The 24,822-nt window shown below is 45.7% G+C and overlaps 1 protein-coding gene across 1 annotated transcript in view; it reads right to left on the reverse strand.

Annotated features, from left to right (window-relative positions):
• The window catches only part of FRMD5 (FERM domain containing 5), a 135,872-nt gene that overhangs the window by 63,513 nt on the left and 47,537 nt on the right, over positions 1–24,822 (reverse strand). Inside the window, exons 2-4 of the mRNA XM_040342196.1 lie at positions 9,214–9,318; positions 5,512–5,554; positions 186–264 (exon numbers count right to left, since the gene is read on the reverse strand). Of these exons, the coding sequence (XP_040198130.1) occupies positions 186–264; positions 5,512–5,554; positions 9,214–9,318 (227 nt within the window). The remainder of the gene's footprint in view (positions 1–185; positions 265–5,511; positions 5,555–9,213; positions 9,319–24,822) is intronic.

The following is a 24,822-nucleotide window of genomic DNA, read 5'->3' on the forward strand; positions in this document are numbered from 1 at the left end:
GATTCTTAGTTCATATGCAGTCACAGTGAATGTTTCTGCTTTCATGTGACCATATACTGTAATCCCCAACACTACCATACAGGGGAGGGGGGCGCTCACACGCCTTGATAGCAGGAAACATTTCGGGATATTTATTGTCACTGTTTTCACAGACAACGCACTGCGCTGTGACTGTCCGCACTTACCTGGTGATTTCTTCTTTTAGAGCCGCTGGGTCTGGAGGATAGAACTTTACACGGAAGCACATGATGAATGGAGGGCGAGCTGGACGAGAGAAGAAGAGACGCTCAATACAAAACAACAGGAATCGCTACTACACAGTGTTCTGCTTTACCAATAAAGTGGGCTGGATAAGAAATGCGAAGGCCCTTAAATCAGGACCCCCATCATAGTCCCCCTTCCATCGGGAGATAGAGAGATACAAAGTAACATTGTTTATAAACATTGTACTATCAGGAGATGGAGAGATACAAATAACATTGGGCCATATTCTGGTACATTGTAGGCGGGCGGCGCGTAAGCCATTTACACTCCGCCGCCCCAACCTACAGGAGCAAGTGCTGTATTCCCCAAACACTTGCTCCATAGTTTGGGGCGGCGTAGTGTATTTGGCCCGGCGTATCCCCGCGTAAATCCAAGGGGGCGGCTTCTATTTAAATTAAGCACGCCCCCGATTCTAACGAACTGCGCATGCGCCGGGCTTAAAATAGCCCAGTGCGCATGCTCCAGTTCTCGGCGTAAAACGTCAATGACGCCGACGTGTGCGTCATTGACGTAAAGTCGTATTCAAGAACGACTTAGTAAAACAACGTACCCGACGGGAAAAAACTACACGGACCCGACGCCATACTTAACATGGCCTACGTGGGACTGGCGTAATGTTACCCCTCATATAGCAGCCCATATAGCCCTTTGACAACGCCATCTGTGGTGAAATCGATCAGGGCGGAGCCACGCACCGAACGTCATTGCGTTTTACGTGACCCCGGATGCACGGGCGCACGTTTTTTATTTGTATCTGTTTGCTTGTTTTAGCCGGCAATTTTAAATTATATGTACCGCTGTGTATATGTTGCACAATTTTTAATAAATATTTGACGGTACTTCACATTCTGAGCCTATTTCTTCCCCTGGTTCGCCGGATGGACGTGGAGCCGTTAAACACATTGGAGAGGATATTCTGCCTGTCAGCTGTGACCGAGTTTTCTCCATGACCTGAGTGGATCGACACGCTTTTTATGATCGTGGATCTGGTAAGAGCACACCCTTACTTACCTCTCGGTGGGAATATATGTTTCTTCTGACCAGAGACCAGAGGCTGTTCAATATTTGGATCATTTTATTACTCTGCAACTGTTTTTTGCCCATCTATTTGGACATTCATATGTTTTGGGGTTCTGCTGTTGATTTCCCCTCTCATTTTGGACTGCCTAACAATTGATTAGTATGCAATTCTAATGGACTAACAAAGTTTTTTAAGCGTTTGGTCCCAAATAGCAGATTGTTGTAATTACCCCGAAAGGTTTTTCCCATGACTGTTTGGGCATCATCCCTTTTTTTTGCTATTTTTTGCACTAGCACTTTATTCATTTATTCATTTAAGCATTTATTTATTTATATTATTTTCGCATTAAGTTGCGACTCCTAGCGCAACTCATCTTTTTTCTTTTTATTTTTTGCGTGTATATCACATGTTTAGCGTTGCTGCTGGAATTACTCACTATTTATTTATTCACTTATCCATTTGAAATTCATTTATATTCATTCTCCTAGCGCAAGGAAAACCCCCCCTCTTTCCTTTAGGGGTAACCGTACGCCTACGCAAACGACCTTAGCGACGGTTACGCGATGCAAATTTGTTCGGGAATCGGCGTATCAGGCTCATTTGCATAAACAAATGAGACGTGAACGTAAACGCCACCTAGCGGCGGGCGGAGTAATTACATTTAAGATCCGACAGTGTAAGTGACTTAGTAACAATGGGTGATCTATAGAATGCGCCCTAAAAAGTCGCCCACCGTTGCGCCTATGGAGGAGTGGATGATGCCTAGCTGCTGTTTAGAAGATAATAAGTGAACAAAAAGAATGTAAGATGATGAAACTCTCTAAGGAGTGTCAACAAATTAAAACAGCGCTATCAAATAACTGTGCATATTTGACTATATAAAATACATTACTACAACCCATATGTAATGATATACAGTGATAATAAACAAAATATATCCAGTTTAAGAAATAAACACTAAACTGTGACTGTAATAATAAACACCCGTGATTGACTTAAACGTGAAGTGAACGCACTGAAAGTGCAAGAGACAGTCTTTAAAAATAATTTAGAACGTGGCCAAACAAAGCAAAGTTCATGTGTATAAGGATCCTGCGATCTTCAAATTTTTTCAAAAACTTCCACCACACCCGACAGTGCTCAGTGACTCCTCCCCCATCAAATGGACACTCACCGGATAGGTATGCCTCACACTCTCGTGTTTTGGCACAAAAAACCTTATCAGATGTAGTTGTTCCCGTCAGTATAGATGTAATCCAAATATGACATCCAATCAGTTCCACATATATGTCAGAGAGAGACAAAAGAAGTGCAAATAGTGTGATACCATCAAAGGTTTAAGTTGAGTCCCAAGAATAAGTTTTTATAACGAAACATGTCGGGGTATTGCCATACAGTCTAATTTTACTAGTGAGTGCTGCGTTTTTGGATGCAGAGTGCGTTTGAAGTTTTTTATTTAAGTGGATGTGCAGCCGCTTCTGACAGAAGTCCATGGCACCGTGAGTAGGAGAATTGGTTTCACTTTTTCTCGCTGATCGGGGGTCCGCCGTGACCGCTTCTCACCATTTTGACGTTTGAAGGAGTTTCTTGATGTGATATTCTGCTGTTTTACAAGATTTTGTGTGTGAGTGCACTGTTTGAAGTTTTATTTTGGTGTGCTATTAAACCTTTGATGGTATCACACTATTTGCACTTCTTTTGTCTCTCTCTGACATATATGTGGAACTGATTGGATGTCATATTTGGATTACATCTTTATTGACGGGAACAACTACATCTGATAAGGTTTTTTGTGCCAAAACACGAGAGTGTGAGGCATACCTATCCGGTGAGTGTCCATTTGATGGGGGAGGAGTCACTGAGCACTGTCGGGTGTGGTGGAAGTTTTTGAAAAAATTTGAAGATCGCAGGATCCTTATACACATGAACTTTGCTTTGTTTGGCCACGTTCTAAATTATTTTTAAAGACTGTCTCTTGCACTTTCAGTGCGTTCACTTCACGTTTAAGTCAATCACGGGTGTTTATTATTACAGTCACAGTTTAGTGTTTATTTCTTAAACTGGATATATTTTGTTTATTATCACTGTATATCATTACATATGGGTTGTAGTAATGTATTTTATATAGTCAAATATGCACAGTTATTTGATAGCGCTGTTTTAATTTGTTGACACTCCTTAGAGAGTTTCATCATCTTACATTCTTAGTGTAAGTCACTTACACATGTCGGATCTTCAGCGTATCTATGCGAAAATGATTCTAGGAATCACTCGCATAGATACGCGGGTCAAAAAAGAGAGATACGACGGTGTATCCTGAGATACTCCATCGTAACTATACTCAGAATATGGCCCCTAGAAAGTAACATTGTTTGCAATGGGGACTGAGGACTGGGGGACTGTGGGACTAGGCACTGGGAACTGGTGGACTGGGGACTGAGGGACTGGGGACTGGGAACTGGGGAATTGGTGGACTGGGGGACGGGGGAACTGGTGGACTGGGGACTGAGGACTGGGGAACTGGTGGACTGAGGACTGGGAGACTGGGGAACTGGGGACTGGGGAACTGGGGACTGAGGGACTGGGGACTAAGGGACTGGGGACTGAGGACTGAGGGCTGGGGGACTGGTGGACTGGGGGACTGGGGAACTGGGGACTGGGGACTGGGGAACTGGGGACTGAGGGACTGAGGATTGGGGGACTGGTGGACTGGGGACTGAGGGACTGGTGGACTGGGGACTGAGGACTGGGGAACTGGGGACTGGGGAACTGGGGACTGAGGGACTGAGGATTGGGGGACTGGGGGACTGGGGACTGGGGGACTGGTGAACTGGAGGACTGGGGACTGGGCTAAGTAACAATGTTTGCAAACATTGATCAGACAGGAGATGGAAAGATACAAAGTAACATTGTTTATCAGCTCCAGAAGGTTTTACCCCCCTTTTTTGCTATGCGGCACTGTGTTACTTTAGCTGACATTTGTGCCGTCATGCATCACTGTACCCAAATGAAATTTAAATATATATATATTTTTTAAGAGCTTTTTTGGAGGTATTTAATCACATTTTTTTTTTATTATTATTATAAATGAAAAAAGACCGGTCAGCCAGTGGTTATAAACATTGATCAGATGGGAGATAGAGAGATACAAAGTAACATTGTTTATAAACACTGTTCAGATTTGATATAGAGCTACAAAGTAACATTGTTTGTAAACACTGATCAGACAGGAGATGGAGAGATACAAAGTAACTTTGTTTGTAAACAGGAGATAGAGAGCTATGAAGTAACTATGGGCCAGATTCACAAAGGACTTACGACGGCGTATCTCCACGTACGCCATCTTAAGTCCGAATGTGCGCCGTCGTATCTTTGCGACTGATTCATAGAATCAGATACGCCTCACTGTTGCCAAGATACGAGCAGCGTAAGTCTCCTACGCCGTCGTACCTTGGGGTGCATATTTACGCTGACCGCTAGGGGCGCTTCCGTATATTTATGCGTCGAATATGCAAATGAGCTAGATACGCCGATTCAGAAACGTACTTGCGCCCATCGGATTTAGCTACGTCGTCTACGTAAGGCGTCGGTCCGGCGTAAGTTTACCCCTCATAAAGTATGTCATGTTAAGGTATGGACGTCGGAAACGTCGGAACAGCGGCGTATTTTACGTCATTTGCGTAAGTCGTATGTGAATGGGGCTGGGCGTAGGTTATGTTCACGTCGACTAAGCATTGAGCCGTCGTAACTTAGGGAGAAAATTTGACGTGATACTGAGCATGCGCGCGCATGCGCCGTTCGTTAGGCGCGTCATTTACGTGGAGTCACGATTCATTTCCATACAACACGCCCCCTACCAGCCTAGTTTGAATTACGCGGGCTTACGCCGGCCAATTTACGCTACGCCGCCGCAACTTACCGAGCAAGTGCTTTGTGAATACTGAACTTGCCTGTCTAAGTTGCGGCGGCGTAGCGTAAATAGGATACGTTACGCCCGCACAAAGATGCGCCCAGATATGTGAATCTGGCCCATTGTTTATAAACATTGATCAGAGGTAATTGTTACTTTGCTTCATTCATCTGAAACAGAGAAAAATGAATCCAAATCTCCAATTCCTGGCCTCTGTGAAGTCCCACGTGTGGCACTCGCCACCTTCTTCTGAACTCTAATAGACACACATAGGAAATAACTTACATCTCATAGACATGTATAGGAAATAACTTACATCTCATTTGTTTGGCGATTCCTTTGGAAAACTCCAACCAGTGCTGAAAAAAAAGAAGAGAGAAAATTCTGAATTATGTAAATAAAAACAATGCAAGGGCATTAGAGGCGTCGCCACAATTATATTATTATTATTATTAGAACATGAAAAGATGACTTTTAACTTAAATGCCATTTCACAATTTCCTATAACTAACAAATAAGAATGAACATCGAAGAAGCCGTCCATTTATAGTGTGGACTGCGGACTGAGGACTAGGGAACTGGGGACTGAGGACTGGTGGACTGGGGACTGGGAACTGGAGGACTGAGGGACTGGTGGACTGAGGACTGGGGGACTGGGGACTGAGAACTGGGGGACTGGGGGACGGGGGACTGAGGACTGGGGACCTGGGGAACTGGGGACTGGGGAACTGGGGGACTGGGGACTGAGGACTAGGAACTGGGGAACTGAGGACTGGTGGACTGAGGACTGGGGGACTGAGAACTGGGGGACTGGGGACTGAGGACTGGGAGACTGAGGACTGGGAGACTGAGGACTGGGAGACTGGGAACTGGGGGACTGGGAACTGGGGGACTGGGAACTGGTGGACTGAGGACTGGGGGACTGAGAACTGGGGACTGGGGGAATGAGGACTGGGGACTGGGCACTGGGGGACTGAGAACTGGGGACTGGGGGAATGAGGACTGGGGACTGGGCACTGGGGGACTGAGGACTGAGAACTGGGGACTGAGAACTGGGGACTGGGGGACTGAGGACTGGGGACTGTCAGTATTTTTTTCATAATAAGAATTCAGAAAAATCTAAAAAACAGATATAGGTGGATTCAGGTAGGCGGGCGCATCCTTGCGGCGGCGTAGTGTATCGTATTTACACTACGCCGCCGTAAGTTAGCAAGGCAAGTTACGGCGGCGTAGCGTAAATGGGGCCTGCGTAAGCGCGCCTAATTCAAATGAGGATGTGGGGGGCGTGTTGTATGTAAATTAACTGTGACCTTACGCAAACGACGTAAAATTTTCAAATTTCGACGCGAGAACGGCGGCCATACTTAACATTACTAGTCCAGCTATTTGATGGAATAACTTTACGCCTGAAAATGCCTTACGTAAACGGCGTATCTGTACTGCGTCGGCCGGGCGTACGTTCGTGAATAGGCGTATCTAGTGATTTACATATTCTACGCCGAACGCAATGGAAGCGCCACCTAGCGGCCAGCCTAAAAATTACACTTTAGGATACGAGGGTGTAAGACACTTACGTCGCTTGTATCTGAGCCTAATTTAAGCGTATCTGGTTACCAGAATGCGCTTAAATTTGCGTCGGCGCAGATTCAGACTTAGGCTGGCGTATCTACTAAAAAGGCAGCCTAAGTCTTTCTGAATCTGCCTAATAAACTCTACAACTCTACTGCCCTCTACTGGCTGTACTATGGAATTAATAATGGTGCAGCTTGAACTGAGCAACTCCATTTCCCAAAATAGATGACGACTTCCTTTAAATAGGAGCACCGGGGACACATGTGGTGACAGGGAGCACCGGGGACACGTGTGGTGACAGGGAGCACCGGAGACACGTGTGGTGACAGGGAGCACCGGGGACACGTGTGGTGACAGGGAGCACCGGGACACGTGTGGTGACAGGGAGCACCGGGGACACGTGTGGTGACAGGGAGCACCGGGGACACGTGTGGTGACAGGGAGCACCGGGGACACGTGTGGTGACAGGGAGCACCGGGGACACGTGTGGTGACAGGGAGCACCGGGGACACGTGTGGTGACAGGGAGCACCGGGGACACGTGTGGTGACAGGGAGCACCGGGGACACGTGTGGTGACAGGGAGCACCGGGGACACGTGTGGTGACAGGGAGCACCGGGGACACGTGTGGTGACAGGGAGCACCGGAGACACGTGTGGTGACAGGGAGCACCGGGGACACGTGTGGTGACAGGGAGCACCGGAGACACGTGTGGTGACAGGGAGCACCGGAGACACGTGTGGTGACAGGGAGCACCGGGGACACGTGTGGTGACAGGGAGCACCGGAGACACGTGTGGTGACAGGGAGCACCGGGGACACGTGTGGTGACAGGGAGCACCGGAGACACGTGTGGTGACAGGGAGCACCGGAGACACGTGTGGTGACAGGGAGCACCGGGGACACGTGTGGTGACAGATGTGCTGTGGGGGTATTTGTAGTCACTGGATGTCAGTAAACAAATCTATTGGGATTTTATGTGAGAGACACAAAGTGTCACATAATTGTGAAGTGGAAGGAAAACGATACAAATAAATATGTAAAAAGTGTGGGGGGTACATTAGTACGGCGCCCCACCCAGTCAATACTTTGTAGAACCCCCTTTCTCTACAAGTCTTTTTGGGGGTGTCTCTACCAGCTTTGCACATCTAGAGAGGGACATTTCTCCTCCATTCTTCTTCTATGTAAAATATCTCACGCTCTGTCAGATTGGATGGATAGCGTCTGTGATCAGCAATTTTCAAGTCTTGTCCACAGATTCTCAATGGGATTTAGGTCTGGACTGTGACTGGGCCATTCCAACACATGAATATGCTTTGATCTAAACCATTCCATTGTAGCTCTGGCTGTACTTTAGGGTCGTTCTGCTGGAAGGTGAACCCCCCCCCCCCCCCCACCCGGTCTCAAGTCTTTTGCAGACGCTAACAGGTTTTCTTCTAAGATTGTCCTGTATTTGGCTCCATCCATCTTCCCATCAACTCTGACCAGCTTCCCTGTCCCTGCTGAAGAAAAGCATCCCCACCACATGATGCTGCCACCACCATGTTTCACTGTGGGGATGGTGTGTTCAGGGTGATGTGCGGTGTTAGTTTCCCCCACACATAGTGGCAATAAAGTTGAATGTTGGTGTCATGTGACCAGAGCCCCTTCTTCCACATGTTTGCTGTGTCCCCTCCCCCACATGGCTTCTCACAAACTACAAACAGGACTTCTTATGTCTTTCTTTCTCCAATGTCTTTCTTCTTGTCACTCTTCCATAAAGGGCAGATTTGTGGAGAGACCACTAATAGTTGTCCTGAGGACAGATTCTCCCCCCTGAGCTGTGGATCTCTGCAGCTCCTCCAGAGTTACCATGGGCCTCTTGGCTGCTTCTCTGATGAATACTCTCCTTGCCCGGCCCGGTCAGTTTAGGTGGACGGCCATGTCTTGGTAGGTTTGCGGTTGTGCCATACTCTTTCCATTTTCCGATGATGGATTGAACAGAAGCTCCGTGAGATCTCCAAAGCTTTATAACCTAACCCTGCTTTATACTTCTCCACAACTTTATCCCGGACCTGTCTGGTGTGTTCCTCGGCCTTCATGATGCTGTTTGTTCACTAAGATTCTCTAAAAAAACTTCTGAGGGCTTCACAGAACAGCTGTACTTATATTGAGATTAAATGACACACAGGTGGACTCTATTTACTAATCAGGTGACTTCTGAAGGCAATTGGTTCCTCTAGATTTTAGTTATCAGAGTAAAGGGGGCTGAATATAAATGCCCCCCCCCCACACACACTTTTAACATATTTATTTGTATCATTTTCCTTCAAATTCACAATTATGTGACACTTTGTGTTGATCTCTCACATAAAATCCCAATAAAATACATTTACAACAAAATGTGGAAAATGTCAAGGGGTATGAATACTTTTTCAAGGCACTGTATACACAACGTCTCGCACTCACCCTCTGCTTGTCGGGATCTACATAGCGGATTCCAAAGTAATCTTTCTCCAGCAGATTCAGATGGTGGCACAGAAGGTCGAACAGGTGCTGCCCTTTCGCATCTCTCTGTGAAGAAGAAAGCACACAGATGATTGGAGGAGAGGAAATGTGTGCGATGAGGACGGGAGGGAAGGCCGAGAATTCTGCTTATAGTTGTGAAGATCACCAACATACTGCAGTGTCACCTCCGGGGAGGTCACAGGCCAAGCTGGTCTATGGTCTGGTCACACTACACTGACCACTGCAACACACACTACACTACACTGACAACTGCAACACACACTACACTACACTGACAACTGCAACACACACTACACTGACCACTGCAACACACACTACACTGACCACTGCAACACACACTACACTGACAACTGCAACACACACTACACTGACCACTGCAACACACACTACACTGACCACTGCAACACACACTACACTGACAACTGCAACACACACTACACTGACCACTGCAACACACACTACACTGACAACTGCAACACACACTACACTGACCACTGCAACACACACTACACTGACAACTGCAACACACACTACACTGACAACTGCAACACACACTACACTGACCACTGCAACACACACTACACTGACCACTGCAACACACACTACACTGACCACTGCAACACACACTACACTGACCACTGCAACACACACTACACTGACCACTGCAACACACACTACACTGACAACTGCAACACACACTACACTGACCACTGCAACACACACTACACTGACCACTGCAACACACACTACACTGACCACTGCAACACACACTACACTGACCACTGCAACACACACTACACTGACCACTGCAACACACACTACACTGACCACTGCAACACACACTACACTGACCACTGCAACACACACTACACTGACAACTGCAACACACACTACACTGACAACTGCAACACACACTACACTGACCACTGCAACACACACTACACTGACCACTGCAACACACACTACACTGACCACTGCAACACACACTACACTGACAACTGCAACACACACTACACTGACAACTGCAACACACACTACACTGACCACTGCAACACACACTACACTGACCACTGCAACACACACTACACTGACCACTGCAACACACACTACACTGACAACTGCAACACACACTACACTGACCACTGCAACACACACTACACTGACCACTGCAACACACACTACACTGACAACTGCAACACACACTACACTGACCACTGCAACACACACTACACTGACCACTGCAACACACACTACACTGACAACTGCAACACACACTACACTGACCACTGCAACACACACTACACTGACCACTGCAACACACACTACACTGACAACTGCAACACACACTACACTGACCACTGCAACACACACTACACTGACCACTGCAACACACACTACACTGACAACTGCAACACACACTACACTGACCACTGCAACACACACTACACTGACCACTGCAACACACACTACACTGACCACTGCAACACACACTACACTGACAACTGCAACACACACTACACTGACAACTGCAACACACACTACACTACACTGACAACTGCAACACACACTACACTACACTGACCACTGCAACACACACTACACTACACTGACCACTGCAACACACACTACACTACACTGACCACTGCAACACACACTACACTACACTGACCACTGCAACACACACTACACTACACTGACCACTGCAACACACACTACACTACACTGACCACTGCAACACACACTACACTACACTGGTCTGTGTAGTGTAGAATGTGTTGCATTGGTCAGTGTAGTGTGTGTTGCAGTGGTCAGTGTAGTGTAGTCTTTGTCTTGCAGTGGTCAGTGTAGTGTAGTGTGTATTGTAGTGGGCAGTGTAGTGATCAGTTTAGTGTCTATTGTAGTGGACAGTTTAGTGTAGTGGTCAATGTAGTGGACAGGTAGGTCAGTGTAGTGGTCAGTATAGGAATCAGGTAGGTCAGTGTAGTGGTCAGTATAGGAATCAGGTAGGTCAGTGTAGTGGTCAGTATAGGAATCAGGTAGGTCAGTGTAGTGGTCAGTATAGGAATCAGGTAGGTCAGTGTAGTGGTCAGTATAGGAATCAGGTAGGTCAGTGTAGTGGTCAGTATAGGAATCAGGTAGGTCAGTGTAGTGGTCAGCACTGGAATCGGGTAGGTCAGTGTAGTGGTCAACACTGGAATCGGGTAGGTCAGTGTAGTGGTCAGCACTGGAATCGGGTAGGTCAGTGTAGTGGTCAGCACTGGAATCGGGTAGGTCAGTGTAGTGGTCAGCACTGGAATCGGGTAGGTGTGTAGTGGTCAGCACTGGAATCGGGTAGGTCAGTGTAGTGGTCAGCACTGGAATCGGGTAGGTCAGTGTAGTGGTCAGCACTGGAATCGGGTAGGTCAGTGTAGTGGTCAGCACTGGAATCGGGTAGGTCAGTGTAGTGGTCAGCACTGGAATCGGGTAGGTCAGTGCGGTGGACAGTTGGGTAAGTGTAGTGATCAGTCTAGGAATCGTGTAGGTCAGTGTAGAGGTCATTGTAGGAATTTGGCTGGTCAGTACTATTGTAGGAAGGGAAGGGACTCGGGCAGTGCTAAAAGTCCATATGTTAGGGGGGGCGCAAATTTCTTGCCTTGCCCCGGGCGCTGAAAACCCACGCTACGCCACTGCTACCAGAAAATCCTGAAGAAGAATGTCCGGTCATCAGTTACTGACCTCAAGCTCAAGTGCACTCGTGTTATCCAGCAGGACAATGACCTGAAACACAACAGCAAGTCCACCTCCAAATGGTTCAAAAAAAGCAAAATTTAGGTTTTGGAGTGGCCTAGTCAAAGCCTGGACTTAAATCCAATTGAGATGCTGTGCAATGACCTTACACAGGCCGTTCATGCTGGAAAACCCTCCAATGTGGCTGAATTAAAACAATTCTGCAAAGTAGAGTGGGGGCCAAAAGTGCTCCACAGCAACGTTAAAGACTCATTGCCAGTTATCACAAACACTTGATTGCAGTTGTTGCCGATAGGGTTGGCCCAACCAGTTACAGTGGAACCTTGGATTACAAGCACAATCCGTTTCAGGAGAATGCTTGTAATCCAAAGCACTCGCATATCAAAGCGAGTTTCCCCATAGAAGTCAATGGAAACAAAGATAATTTGTTCTGCATTGACTTCTATTGGATGCTATACAGCGTGTGGCCAGAAGTGAGGGGGCATCGCAGAGCCTCTTAAAAAACTCAGGGACAGCTCGGCTGAACTCGGAATCCCTTGGAAAGGTTTCGATAACTGAGTATTTCTGAGTATTTCCTAGTGATTCTGAACACTCCGAACCGTTTCCGAGTATTACCGTCGTCCCCGCACCTCTGGACAAACGCGGTACTGCACAACCCCATTGGTTTGAATCCTGCTCGTTTCGCGAGACAACACTCGCAAACCGAGTCAGGATTTTTTTTTTTTGAAAAGTTGCTCGTCTTTCAAAACGCTCGATACTCGTTACCCAACGTTCCACTGTTTTAGGTGGCAATTACTTTGTCTCATAAAGCCAGGCGGGTGTGGACAGCTTTTTTGCCTTGATAAATGAAACCCATCAATTAAAAAACTGCATTTTGAAATTTACTCGGGTTATCTTTGTGTAATAATAAAAATTAGTTTGCTGATCCGAGACATTTAAGTGTGACAAATATGCAAAAAAAAAATAAAACAAAAATAAAAAAGTAATACTTTTTTACAGCATTTTAAGCGCAACTTTTTGGGAGCCGTGCATGTGATAAAGTGTAACAGTGTCAAGAAAAATAGAAATACATCAGCCACCAATCAGAACATGCAAAAACGAAAAAAAAAAAAAAAATGGTAACACCCCCCGTGACGTCATTATGACGTCAAATCCCGCCAAAAGTTGTTAAAGCATCAAAGGCAACAAAGTAACATAAAGCAGGCTGAAGTATTAAACCCCCGTAATACTCCCAGAAACAATAAGGGCCAGATTCTTAAACGAGATACGATGGCGTATCTCCAGATACGCCCTCGTATCTCTAAGTTGCGCGGTCGTATCTATGCGCCTGATTCTTAGAATCAGTTACGCATAGATTTCCCGTAGATCCGACTGGCGTAACTGTGTTACACCATCGTATCGTAAATGCATATTTACGCTGGCCGCTAGGTGGCGCTTTCGTCGAATTCCGCGTCGAGTATGCAAATTAGCTAGATACGCGAATTCCCGAACGTACGCCCGGCCGACGCAGTAAAGTTACGCCGTTTACGTTAGGCTTTTCCCGGCGTATAGTTACCCCTGCTATTTGGTGGCGCAAGTGCGGCGTACCAATGTTAAGTATGGCCGTCGTTCCCGCGTCGAAATTTGAAAAAGTTACGTCGTTTGCGTAAGTCGTCCGTGAATGAGGCTGGACGCCATTTACGTTCACGTCGAAACCAATGACGTCCTTGCCGCGTATTAGGAGCAATGCACACTGGGAAATTCCACAGACGGCGCATGCGCCGTTCGGGAAAAACGTCAATCACGTCGGGTCACAGTACATTTACATAAAACACGCCCCCCTGATCCAAATTTGAATTAGGTGGGCTTACGCCGGCCGATTTACGCTACGCCGCCGCAACTTACGGAGCAAGTGCTTTGAGAATACTGCACTTGCCCGTCTAAGTTGCGGAGGCGTAACGTAAATCGGATACGTTACGCCGCCGCAAAGATACGCGGATCTACGTGAATCTACCCCTAAGCACGCATCCTACCTAAAAACACACAGATACTAATTAAAAAAATATATATTCTGTCCAAAAAATACTGACCCTGACCTTTGACCCAAACACCAACTCTGGCACTGACCAAGATCAAACCTTGATGTAGGTATTTATTTTTTAATTATTATTATTATTATTAAATGCAAGGAGAGAGAGAGAGGGATACAATGTATCTTTCTCCTCCATTCACAGAGGGAGAGAGAAACACAGGGGCGGGCTTCACAGTGACCGATCACTGCAATAGCCAATCAGAGGCTACCACAGCGATCAGGTGATCTGGAATCTCAAGTCCTGGGTCCCACTCGTTAGTACGGGGCCCGGGGGGTCTTGATGACACTCCGGTCTCAGTGCCGGGAGCGCGCCGTGCAGACCAAAGACAGACACTCCGAACCCTACCCCGGGCAAGATCAGAGCTCTCCGAACCCTCCCCCGGGGCAGATCAGAGCTTTTCGAACCCTCCCCCGGGGCAGATCAGAGCTTTTCGAACCCTCCCCCGGGGCAGATCAGAGCTCTCCGAACCCTCCCCCGGGGGCAGATCAGAGCTCTCCGAACCCTCCCCCGGGGAAGATCAGAGCTCTCCGAACCCTCCCCCGGGGCCGATCAGAGCTCTCCGAACCCTCCCCGGGACCGATCAGAGCTATCTGAACCCTCCCCCGGGGGCAGATCAGAGCTCCCTGAACCCTCCCCCGGAGCAGATCAGAGCTCTCTGAACCCTCCCCCGGGGGCAGATCAGAGCTCTCCGAACCCTCCCCCGGTGGCAGATCAGAGCTCTCCGAACCTTCCCCCGGGACCGATCAGAGCTCTCTGAACCCTCCCCTGGGGCAGATCAGAGCTCTCCGAACCCTCCCCTCGGGGCCGGTCAGAGCTCTCCGGACCCTCCCCCGGGGCCGGTCAGAGCTCTCCGAACCCTCCCCCGGGGCAGATCAGAGCTCTCCGAACCCTCCCCCGGGGCAGATCAGAGCTCTCCGAACCCTCCCCCGGGGCAGATCAGAGCTCTCCGAACCCTCCCCCGGGGCAGATCAGAGCTCTCCGAACCCTCCCCCGGGGCAGATCAGAGCTCTCCGAACCCTCCCCCGGGACCGATCAGAGCTCTCTGAACCCTCCCCTGGGGCAGATCAGAGCCTTCCGAACCCTCCCCCAGGGAAGATCAGAGCTCTCCGAACCCTCCCCGGGACTGATCAGAGCTCTCTGAACCCTCCCCCGGGGGCAGATCAGAGCTCCCTGAACCCTCCCCCGGAGCAGATCAGAGCTCTCTGAACCCTCCCCTGGGGCAGATCAGAGCTCTCCGAACCCTCCCCTCGGGGCCGGTCAGAGCTCTCCGGACCCTCCCCCGGGGCAGATCAGAGCTCTCCGAACCCTCCCCCGGGGCAGATCAGAGCTCTCCGAACCCTCCCCCGGGGCAGATCAGAGCTCTCCGAACCCTCCCCCGGGGCAGATCAGAGCTCTCCGAACCCTCCCCCGGGGCCGATCAGAGCTCTCCGAACCCTCCCCCGGGGCAGATCAGAGCTCTCCGCCGGAGCCGGTTATCTCCTCCTCATACCGCATCTGATGGCAAAGATCCAAATCCCTGAGTCATCATCATAAAACTAAACTGTATCTGAGCCCCGCAAACTCAACGATGATCGATTTCATTTTAATATTCAAAGTAAACTCCACCCATCCATCCATCCACCCCTCCGCTCCTCCATCCATCCATTCATTCTCCCATCCACTCCTCCATCCATCCATGTCTCCATCCATCCTTCCACTCCACATCCATCCATGTCTCCATCCGTCCTTCCACTCCTCCATCCATGTCTCCATCCATCCTTCCACTCCTCCATCCATCCATGTCTCCATCCATCCTTCCACTCCCCATACATCCATGTCTCCATCCGTCCTTCCACTCCTCCATCCATCCATGTCTCCATCCGTCCTTCCACTCCTCCATCCATCCATGTCTCCATCCATCCTTCCATCCATGTCTCCATCCATCCTTCCACTCCTCCATCCATCCATTCACTCCCCCATCCATCCATGTCTCCATCAATCCTTCCACTCCTCCATCCATCCATGTCTCCATCCATCCTTCCACTCCCCATCCATCCATGTCTCCATCCATCCATTCACTCCCCCATCCATCCATGTCTCCATCAATCCTTCCACTCCTCCATCCATCCTTCCACTCCTCCATCCATCCATCCACTCCCCCGTCCATCCATGTCTCCATCCATCCATCCTTCCACTCCTCCATCCATCCATGTCTCCATCCATCCTTCCACTCCCCCATCCATCCTTCCACTCCCCATCCATCGTCTCCATCCTTCCACTCCCCCATCCATCCATCCTTCCACTCCTCCATCCTTCCACTCCCCCATCCATCCATGTCTCCATCCATCCTTCCACTCCTCCATCCTTCCACTCCCCCATCCATCCATGTCTCCATCCATCCTTCCACTCCCCCATCCATCCATGTCTCCATCCATCCTTCCACTCCTCCATCCATCCTTCCACTCCCCCATCCATCCATGTCATTATGCGCCGGGCGAAACTACGTTCGTGAAATTGCCGTATTTCACTCATTTGCATATTTGAATCGAAAATCAATGGGAGCGCCAGCGTAAATATGTGCCCACGATACGCCGGCGTAGGAAAGTTACGTCGGTCGGATGAAGCCTATTTTCAGGCGTATCTTGGTTTCTGGTTCGGGGCACAGATACGACGGCGCACATTTGTACTTACGACGGCGTATCTCGAGATACGTCGGCGTAAGTGCTTTGTGAATCTGGGCCATATTGTATTATTTTGGGATGGATATTGTCCTATTATGGGATAGATATTGTCCTATTATGGGATGGATATTGTACTATTATGGGATGGATATTGTCCTATTATGGGATGGATATTGTACTATTATGGGATGGATATTGTCCTATTATGGGATGGATATTGTACTATTATGGGATGGATATTGTCCTATTATGGGATGGATATTGTACTATTATGGGATGAATATTATACTATTATGTGATGGATATTGTACTATTATGTGATGGATATTGTCCTATTATGGGATGGATATTGTCCTATTATGGGATAGATATTGTACTATATTATAGGGTGGATATTGTCCTATTATGGGATGGATATTGTTCCTGCTATAACATACTCTAATACTGTTACCAGCAGAAATGAAAGCCCAGCTGTTGTAGCTTTATATATAAAACTGATAATTCAGGTAAATTGTAAATGAGCCGGCAGACAACGTTCTGAGCCATATGGCCTACATGAACATCCTCACCCAAAATGCCGACTGCGTCAGTCACAGAGGATTTCAGAGCAAAGGGATATAAATAGTAAAGTCCTTGTGTGCTTAGCTAAGGAAAAACCCGTGATTACTAAAAATTCCCTAATAGCCGTGGAAGCAACTTGAGGATTTAATCTTTCTGATGCATTGGCATTAAATGCCCAACTCCGGGAATTAGACAAAATCTACCCTTGCTGTCATTTCCCCCTGCACTGCAAGGGTTAATTGCTGGGTCAGTCTAGGGGGATGTATGAACAATATGTGTGCCTTATTTCTCGCTCAGTGGTCCCGCAAAGCCTCCTAAGGTGCTCCTGGCTGCGGTCGCACTCCTGCCTCCTCCACCTACAATGCAGGGTTAATAGCCGAGGTGATGATCACCCAAAACCCAGAGGGCCCAAAGGAGAGGAGGAGAGCGACAGTAAAGTAAGAAAGGGCATGTTGACACTAGCTGATGAAAAGTGGTAAAAATCCGTGGTTGAGCCACATTTTTTACCAACCCCGGGCTGACGCTTGTCCTGGGGGAGGAAGCCCGATTTTCCACCCATAGCCCTAGCTATGGCGTCGTCCAGTTTGTTGCCAAACAGAGACGATCCCTGAAAGGGAATTTTGCACCAATTCTGTTTTGATGACGGGTCAGCAACCCAAGGGTGTAGCCACAGGGCCCGCTTGGCTGTAACTGAAGACAGCATAATCCTCGCCAATAGGCAGATTAGATCGACACCGCCAGCTTCAGCTCCGCTGTTGCCGAATTCCTGGCCAAATCTTCTGAAACGCCTTTAAGGAAGGAGTCTACATTCTCCGTCCAGACCTCCATAGCCTTGGATAAGGCTGCCAAGGCTAGAGCAGGTTTGCAAGCCGTACCAGCAAGACTGTAAATTCTTTTGAGATCCTGATCCATCCTTGTGTCGAGACCATCCTTGAAGGAAACTGAATCGGCCAATGGGAGCGCAACGTGCTTGGCCAGACGCATTACTGCCGCGTCTACCAGAGGGACGTTCTCCAGGTGCTTTAACTCATCCATTTAGAAGGGATACATCCTGGAGGCTTTTTTTGTCATGGGGGACTTCCTGTCCACCTTACTCCACTCTTCGTCAAAGATGCCCCTCAGTTCGGTTAGTAACATAGTTACATAGTTAGTCAGGTTGAAAAGAGACACAAGTCCATCCAGTTCAACCACAAAAAAATAAACAAACAAAATAAAAAACACAATACAATCCCATACACCCAACTCCATACCCACAGTTGATCCAGAGGAAGGCAAAAAAAAACCAGCAGAGCATGATCCAATTTGCTACAGCAGGGGAAAAAATTCCCTCCTGATCCCCCGAGAGGCAATCGGATTTACCCCGGATCAACTTTACCTACAAATCTTAGTACTCAGTTATTTTATGTACATTTAGGAAAGAATCCAGGTCTTTCTTAAAGCAATCTACTGAGCTGGCCAGAACCACCTCTGGAGGGAGTCTGTTCCACATTTTCACAGCTCTTACTGTGAAAAAACCTTTCCGTATTTGGAGGTGAAATCTCTTTTCCTCTAGACGAAAAGAGCGCCCCCTTGTCCTCAGTGTTGACCGTAAAGTGAATAACTCAACACCAAGTACACTGTATGGACCTCTTATATATTTGTACATGTTGATCATATCCCCCCTAATTCTCCTCTTCTCAAGAGTGAATAAATTCAGTTCCTCTAATCTTTCCTCATAGCTGAGCTCCTCCATGCCTCTTATCAGTTTGGTTGCTCTTCTCTGCACTTTCTCCAGTTCCCTGATATCCTTTCTGAGAACTGGGGGCCCAAAGCTGAACTGCATATTCCAGATGAGGTCTTACTAATGATTTGTACCGATGACGTCTCTCTCTCTGGAGTCCATCCCTCTCTATACAAGAAAGGACTTTGCTCGCTTTGGAAACCGCAGCTTGGCATTGCATGCCATTATTGAGCTTATGATCAACTAAAACCCCCAGATCCTTCTCCACTACGGATCCCCCCAGATCCTTCTCCACTACAGATCCCCCCCAGATCCTTCTCCACTACGGATCCCCCCCAGATCCTTCTCCACTACAGATCCCCCCCAGATCCTTCTCCACTACGGATCCCCCCAGATCCTTCTCCACTACAGATCCCCCCAGATCCTTCTCCACTACGGATCCCCCCCAGGTCCTTCTCCACTACGGATCCCCCCAGATCCTTCTCCACTACAGATCCCCCCAGTTGTACTCCCCCTAGTATGTATGATGCATACATATTCTTATTCCCTAAGTGCATAACTTTACATTTATCAACATTAAACCTCATCTGCCACTCAGTCGCCCAATCAGACAGAGCATTGAGTTTGGCTTGTAAATTGGCGACATCCTGCAAGGACGTTATTCCACTGCATAGCTTGGTGTCATCTGCAAAGACAGAAATGTTACTTTTGATCTCAGACCCAATATCATTTATAAACAGAAAACTTGGGTGCCCTTTCCCCAGACACTTGAAGAACTTTTTCTGCTTAGCTGGGGGAGTAGATGGGTCTTCCCACAAGAGGGCCTCCTTAACCGCTTTAATAAGCGGAGTTACTTGGGTTACTTGGGAAAAGTCCAACTCCACACTTTCCAGTTCACCATCCGGGGAAGCAGGCAAGGAAGTGAAGGGCTGTGAAGGACCTGGATCCTCGTGGACCTCATCGGCCGGAGAACCAGACCAAATGGTACTGGCCTGGCTATGTGCGTGGGAAGTAACCTTCTCATTTAAAGAACGTTGCACCACCCGTTCAACTAGAGACACACGATGCGTTGATCTTCAGTCTCCTTTTCCCCAAGCTCGTGGGCATAACACCGGTCACACAATGATTTGCCCTCAGGGACTTGTGTGTCACATCCCCAGCAGCCTCTTCGACCAGAGTGGCTGTCATGGCGGTAGGAGTGGTGTCTGGAGGAGGAATGAGAACTTCTCCTCTGGTGGTGAGATGCAGACGGAGAATTGCGTTTTCTCTTTGATTTTGAAGACGAATGATGTTGCGGCCTGGCAAGGTCTGGGTTGGTCTGGACTGCGACATGAGGATCCGAACCGGAAGGGCTAAAGAAGAAAAGATTTGAGGGGAAAGAATAAGCCATCAAGCAAACCGACACTTGCGACTATAGCCCCCAAGTCCTCCCCTCCCCCGCACATACCTTGTGCAAGAGGGCTGGCCACATGCAGGCGGTGATTGGTCCATAGCACCTGGACCAGAGCGTCACAACAGGGACAGGAACTAAAAGTCCTAGATATGAGAGCACATGAAATCAGTGACCTGCCCCTTTAAGAGCATAGTAGCCATGCAGCAAGCCTATACAAGCCAAGGGCACATATACAGTTTGCCAAAAAAACAAAAGAAGTACTATACTAGCAATGCCAATACATGCTCCCTATGTATATTTTATGCAGAGAAAGTCACTGACCTGAGAGCGTTTTTTCTCTGTTGCCACTGCCTGTCAGGGTAATCCCAGGTGACATTGGCGAGCCGCAACTTTAAAATTACCGCCCGTGACGTCACCGCCCATACGCGCGCGCCTGCGCCGTGGAGAAGGCGCCTGCGCGGCCGCCGCGGGTCCCACTGCACGGCGCAGGCGCCAACCAAGCCTCGATCTAAGAAAGGCTCTGGCGCATACGTGGACCGTAGCGGCGAGCTAGAGCGCAGAAGCGCTCCATCCGCCACACAGGAAGTGGCAGGGGGTTTCAGGAAAAACGAGCAACAAATAGAAAATACACATAAAACACAGGCGACTGCCATGAGGACATCAGACCTTGCCAGCCGAGGATGCTAATGAAGGCACACTGCAGCAACATCCCTCCGTGTGGCACATGAAGTATAGGTTGCTGAAAAGCTCACCACCCGCCCATGGCTGGGCTCCGAGCTGCACCGCCGAGAGTGTGCTCCCAAACTGGAGATTTGAACGACTGTGCATCCCAGGACCGTTGAAGGAGGACAAAAAAGGAACACAGTACCTAGAGGTGAGCTGACTTTTATGGGTATGGGGTCCTATAGCATTGGAGAGGAGGCGGGATTAACCCACACGTAGGCTGCCATGGACTCTGTCAGGAAATCTATTTATTGAGTCTTTGTAAAAAAAAAAAAATACATAATTTTTTTAAATAAATATTTTTTCTTGAAAGTTTATTGGAATTTGAAAATTTCTTTACATATTTTTTTTTATATAAATCTATTTTTTGAATTTTAAAAATGTTTCTTGTATCATTTTTTTTAAATAAATTTATTTATTGAATTTTAAAAATGTCTTTAAATTTTTTATATATATATATATTTATTGAATTCTGAATTTTTTTTTTATATTATATTTTAAATAAATCTATTTATTGAGTCTTGAAAAAAATAATAATAAATCTTTTACTTGAATTTTGAAAATTTCTTTACATAAATTTCTTAAATAAATTTATTTATTGAATTTTGAAAATGTCTTGACATTAATTTCTTAAATAAATCTATTTATTGGAATATGAAAATTTCTTTACATTCATTTTTTTTATATAAATCTTTTTTAATTGAATTTTAAAACATGTTCTTGTATCATTTAGCATTGGAGAGGAGGCGGGATTAACCCACACGTAGGCTGCCAAGGAGTCTGCCAGGAAATCTATTTATTGAGTTTTTGTAAAAAAAAAAAAATTACATACATTTTTTAAATGGTTTCTTGAAAGTTTATTGGAATTTGGAAATTTCTTTACATATTTTTTTTTACATAAACCTATTTTTTGAATTTTAAAAATGTTTCTTGTATCATTTATTTTAAATAAAGCTATTTATTGAATTTTAAAAATGTCTTTACATTATATATATATATTTATTTATTGAATTCTGAAAATGTATTTTCTATTATATTTTAAATAAATCTTTTACTTGAATTTGGAATTTATTTTTATATAAATTTCTTAAATAAATCTATTTATTGGAATATGAAAATGTCTTTACATTCATATTTTTATATAAATCTTTTTTATTGAATTTTAAAAAATGCTCTTGTATCATTTAGCATTGGAGAGGAGGCGGGATTAACCCACACGTAGGCTGCCAAGGAGTCTGCCAGGAAATCTTTTTATTGAGTTTTTGTAAAAAAAAAAAATTACATACATTTTTAAATGGTTTCTTGAAAGTTTATTGGAATTTGGAAATTTCTTTACATAATTTTTTTTACATAAACCTATTTTTTGAATTTTAAAAATGTTTCTTGTATCATTTTTTTTAAATAAATCTATTTATTGAATTTTAAAAATGTCTTTACATTATATATATATATATTTATTTATTGAATTCTGAAAATGTATTTTCTATTATATTTTAAATAAATCTTTTACTTGAATTTGGAAATTTTTTTTATATAAATTTCTTAAATAAATCTATTTATTGGAATATGAAAATTTCTTTACATTAATTTCTTAAATAAATCTATTTATTGGAATATGAAAATGTCTTTACATTCATTTTTTTATATAAATCTTTTTTTTTTAATTTTAAAAACATGCTCTTGTATCATTTAGCATTGGAGAGGAGGCGGGATTAACCCACACGTAGGCTGCCAAGGAGTCTGTCAGGAAATCTATTTATTGAGTTTTTGTAAAAAAAAAAAAATGACTTTTAAAAAAATCTGTTTCTTGAAAGTTTATTGGAATTTGAAAATTTCTTTACATAATTTTTTTTTTAAATAAATCTATTTATTGAATTTTAAAAATGTCTTTACATTATATATATTTATTTATTGAATTCTGAAAATGTATTTTCTATTATATTTTAAATAAATCTATTTATTGAGTTTTGAAAAAAAAAATAATAATAAATCTTTTACTTGAATTTGGAAAATTTCTTTACATACATTTATTAAATAAATCTATTTATTGGAATATGAAAATGTCTTTACATTCATTTTTTTATATAAATCTTTTTTATTGAAATTTAAAACATGTTCTTGTGTCATTTTTTTTTTTAAATAAATCTATTTTATTGAATTTTTTAAATATGTCTTTATATATTTTTTTTCTATAAATGTAATTAATATATTTAAAAAAATTCTTTACAATGATTTTTCATATAAAGCAGGATCTTGATGTTTCTTCTGGAATAATTGGACGCATAGATTACCATAAAAGAGGTGGAAATTGCTCTTGTGAGTCTTCCAGCTGGAAAATCCCAGGAATATTCCGGGACACTTATGGAAATTTCAGCAGAATGATTCTCCGTCATTCACACTGGAGAGTGACAAAGTTATTTCCATCAACGGCAGCAGAAATAATTATAGTAATTCTCACAACCAATAATATTCCAGATTATAGTCTTCCCACCGTCTTTATCTCTGGAACGTTCCGCATGAAATTACGAGACAAAATACCGGCTCGCCATTCGAACAAATTCAGAAAATTGTAGGAACCAATGTGGGCTTCATGCCAAGAAAGGGTCATTAAATATCGCATAATATACTCCAGTTTCTTCAATACATACGCTATAGTGTCAAAAGTATTGGGACGCCTGCCTTTACATGCACATGGACTTTACTGGCCTCCCAGTCCTAATCCGTGGGTTCAATACTGAGTTGGCCCCGCCCTTTGCAGCGATAACAGCTTCACCTCTTCTGGGAAGGCCGTCCACAAGGTTTAGGAGGGTGTCTATGGGAATGTTTGACCGTTCTTCCAGAAGAGCATTTGTGAGGTCAGGCACTGATGTTGGATGAGAAGGCCTGGCTCACAGTCTCCGCTCTAATTCATCCCAAAGGTGTTCTATCGGGTTGAGGTCAGGACTCTGTGCAGGCCAGTCAAGTTCCTCCACCCCAAACTCGCTCATCCATGTCTGTATGGACCTTGCTGTTGGGGGACCCTCAAGCGCCAGATAAAAGCATGAAAAGGGCCACATCTGGCCCCCAGGCAGCAGTTTGGAGACGAATGTTCTAAGCCAATCAAACCCACAAGGAAGACAAAACACAGTAATGACGAATGCTGCTGATGTGGCCCCTGGATCTCAGCCACTAGACCCGAGTACTGTGTGTACTGTGTGTGCTTTGTGTGCACTACATTTATTTTAGCGTATTTTTTCTCCTGGGGATTTTATGCGTTTGATTAATGGCGGCACAAATATCGTGTGACATAAAAAAAAATAAAAAAAATTGCAACTACCAGCATTTTATTCTTCAGGGCATCTGCTTTCAGAAAATATATAATAGTTATTTTCTTTATTTCTTTTTTAATTTTTAGCAAAAAATTGCTGATTTTATGTGTGTAAAAAAATAAAGAATAAAATGCCCCAGACAGGAAGTGGTTAATAAAATGACACCTCCCAGGAGGCGGATGATACAAAGCGATTGTACAATACAAATGATAAAGACGCCGCGCCGTAGAAACCTCGGAGTGGAATCGGCCTTTGCGCTCGCCCCGGCCTCTCTCTCTCTCTCGCTGTCAGTCTGAGATCTGATCCTGCGGGGCTTTTGGTTAAATTGAGCGCTCTGATCTTATTGTGTGCTTGAATGGCTCATAATCTCTTCCCGGGGAGATGA

This window comes from Rana temporaria, chromosome 3, assembly GCF_905171775.1.
Source record: "Rana temporaria chromosome 3, aRanTem1.1, whole genome shotgun sequence".
Lineage (NCBI taxonomy): Eukaryota > Metazoa > Chordata > Amphibia > Anura > Ranidae > Rana > Rana temporaria.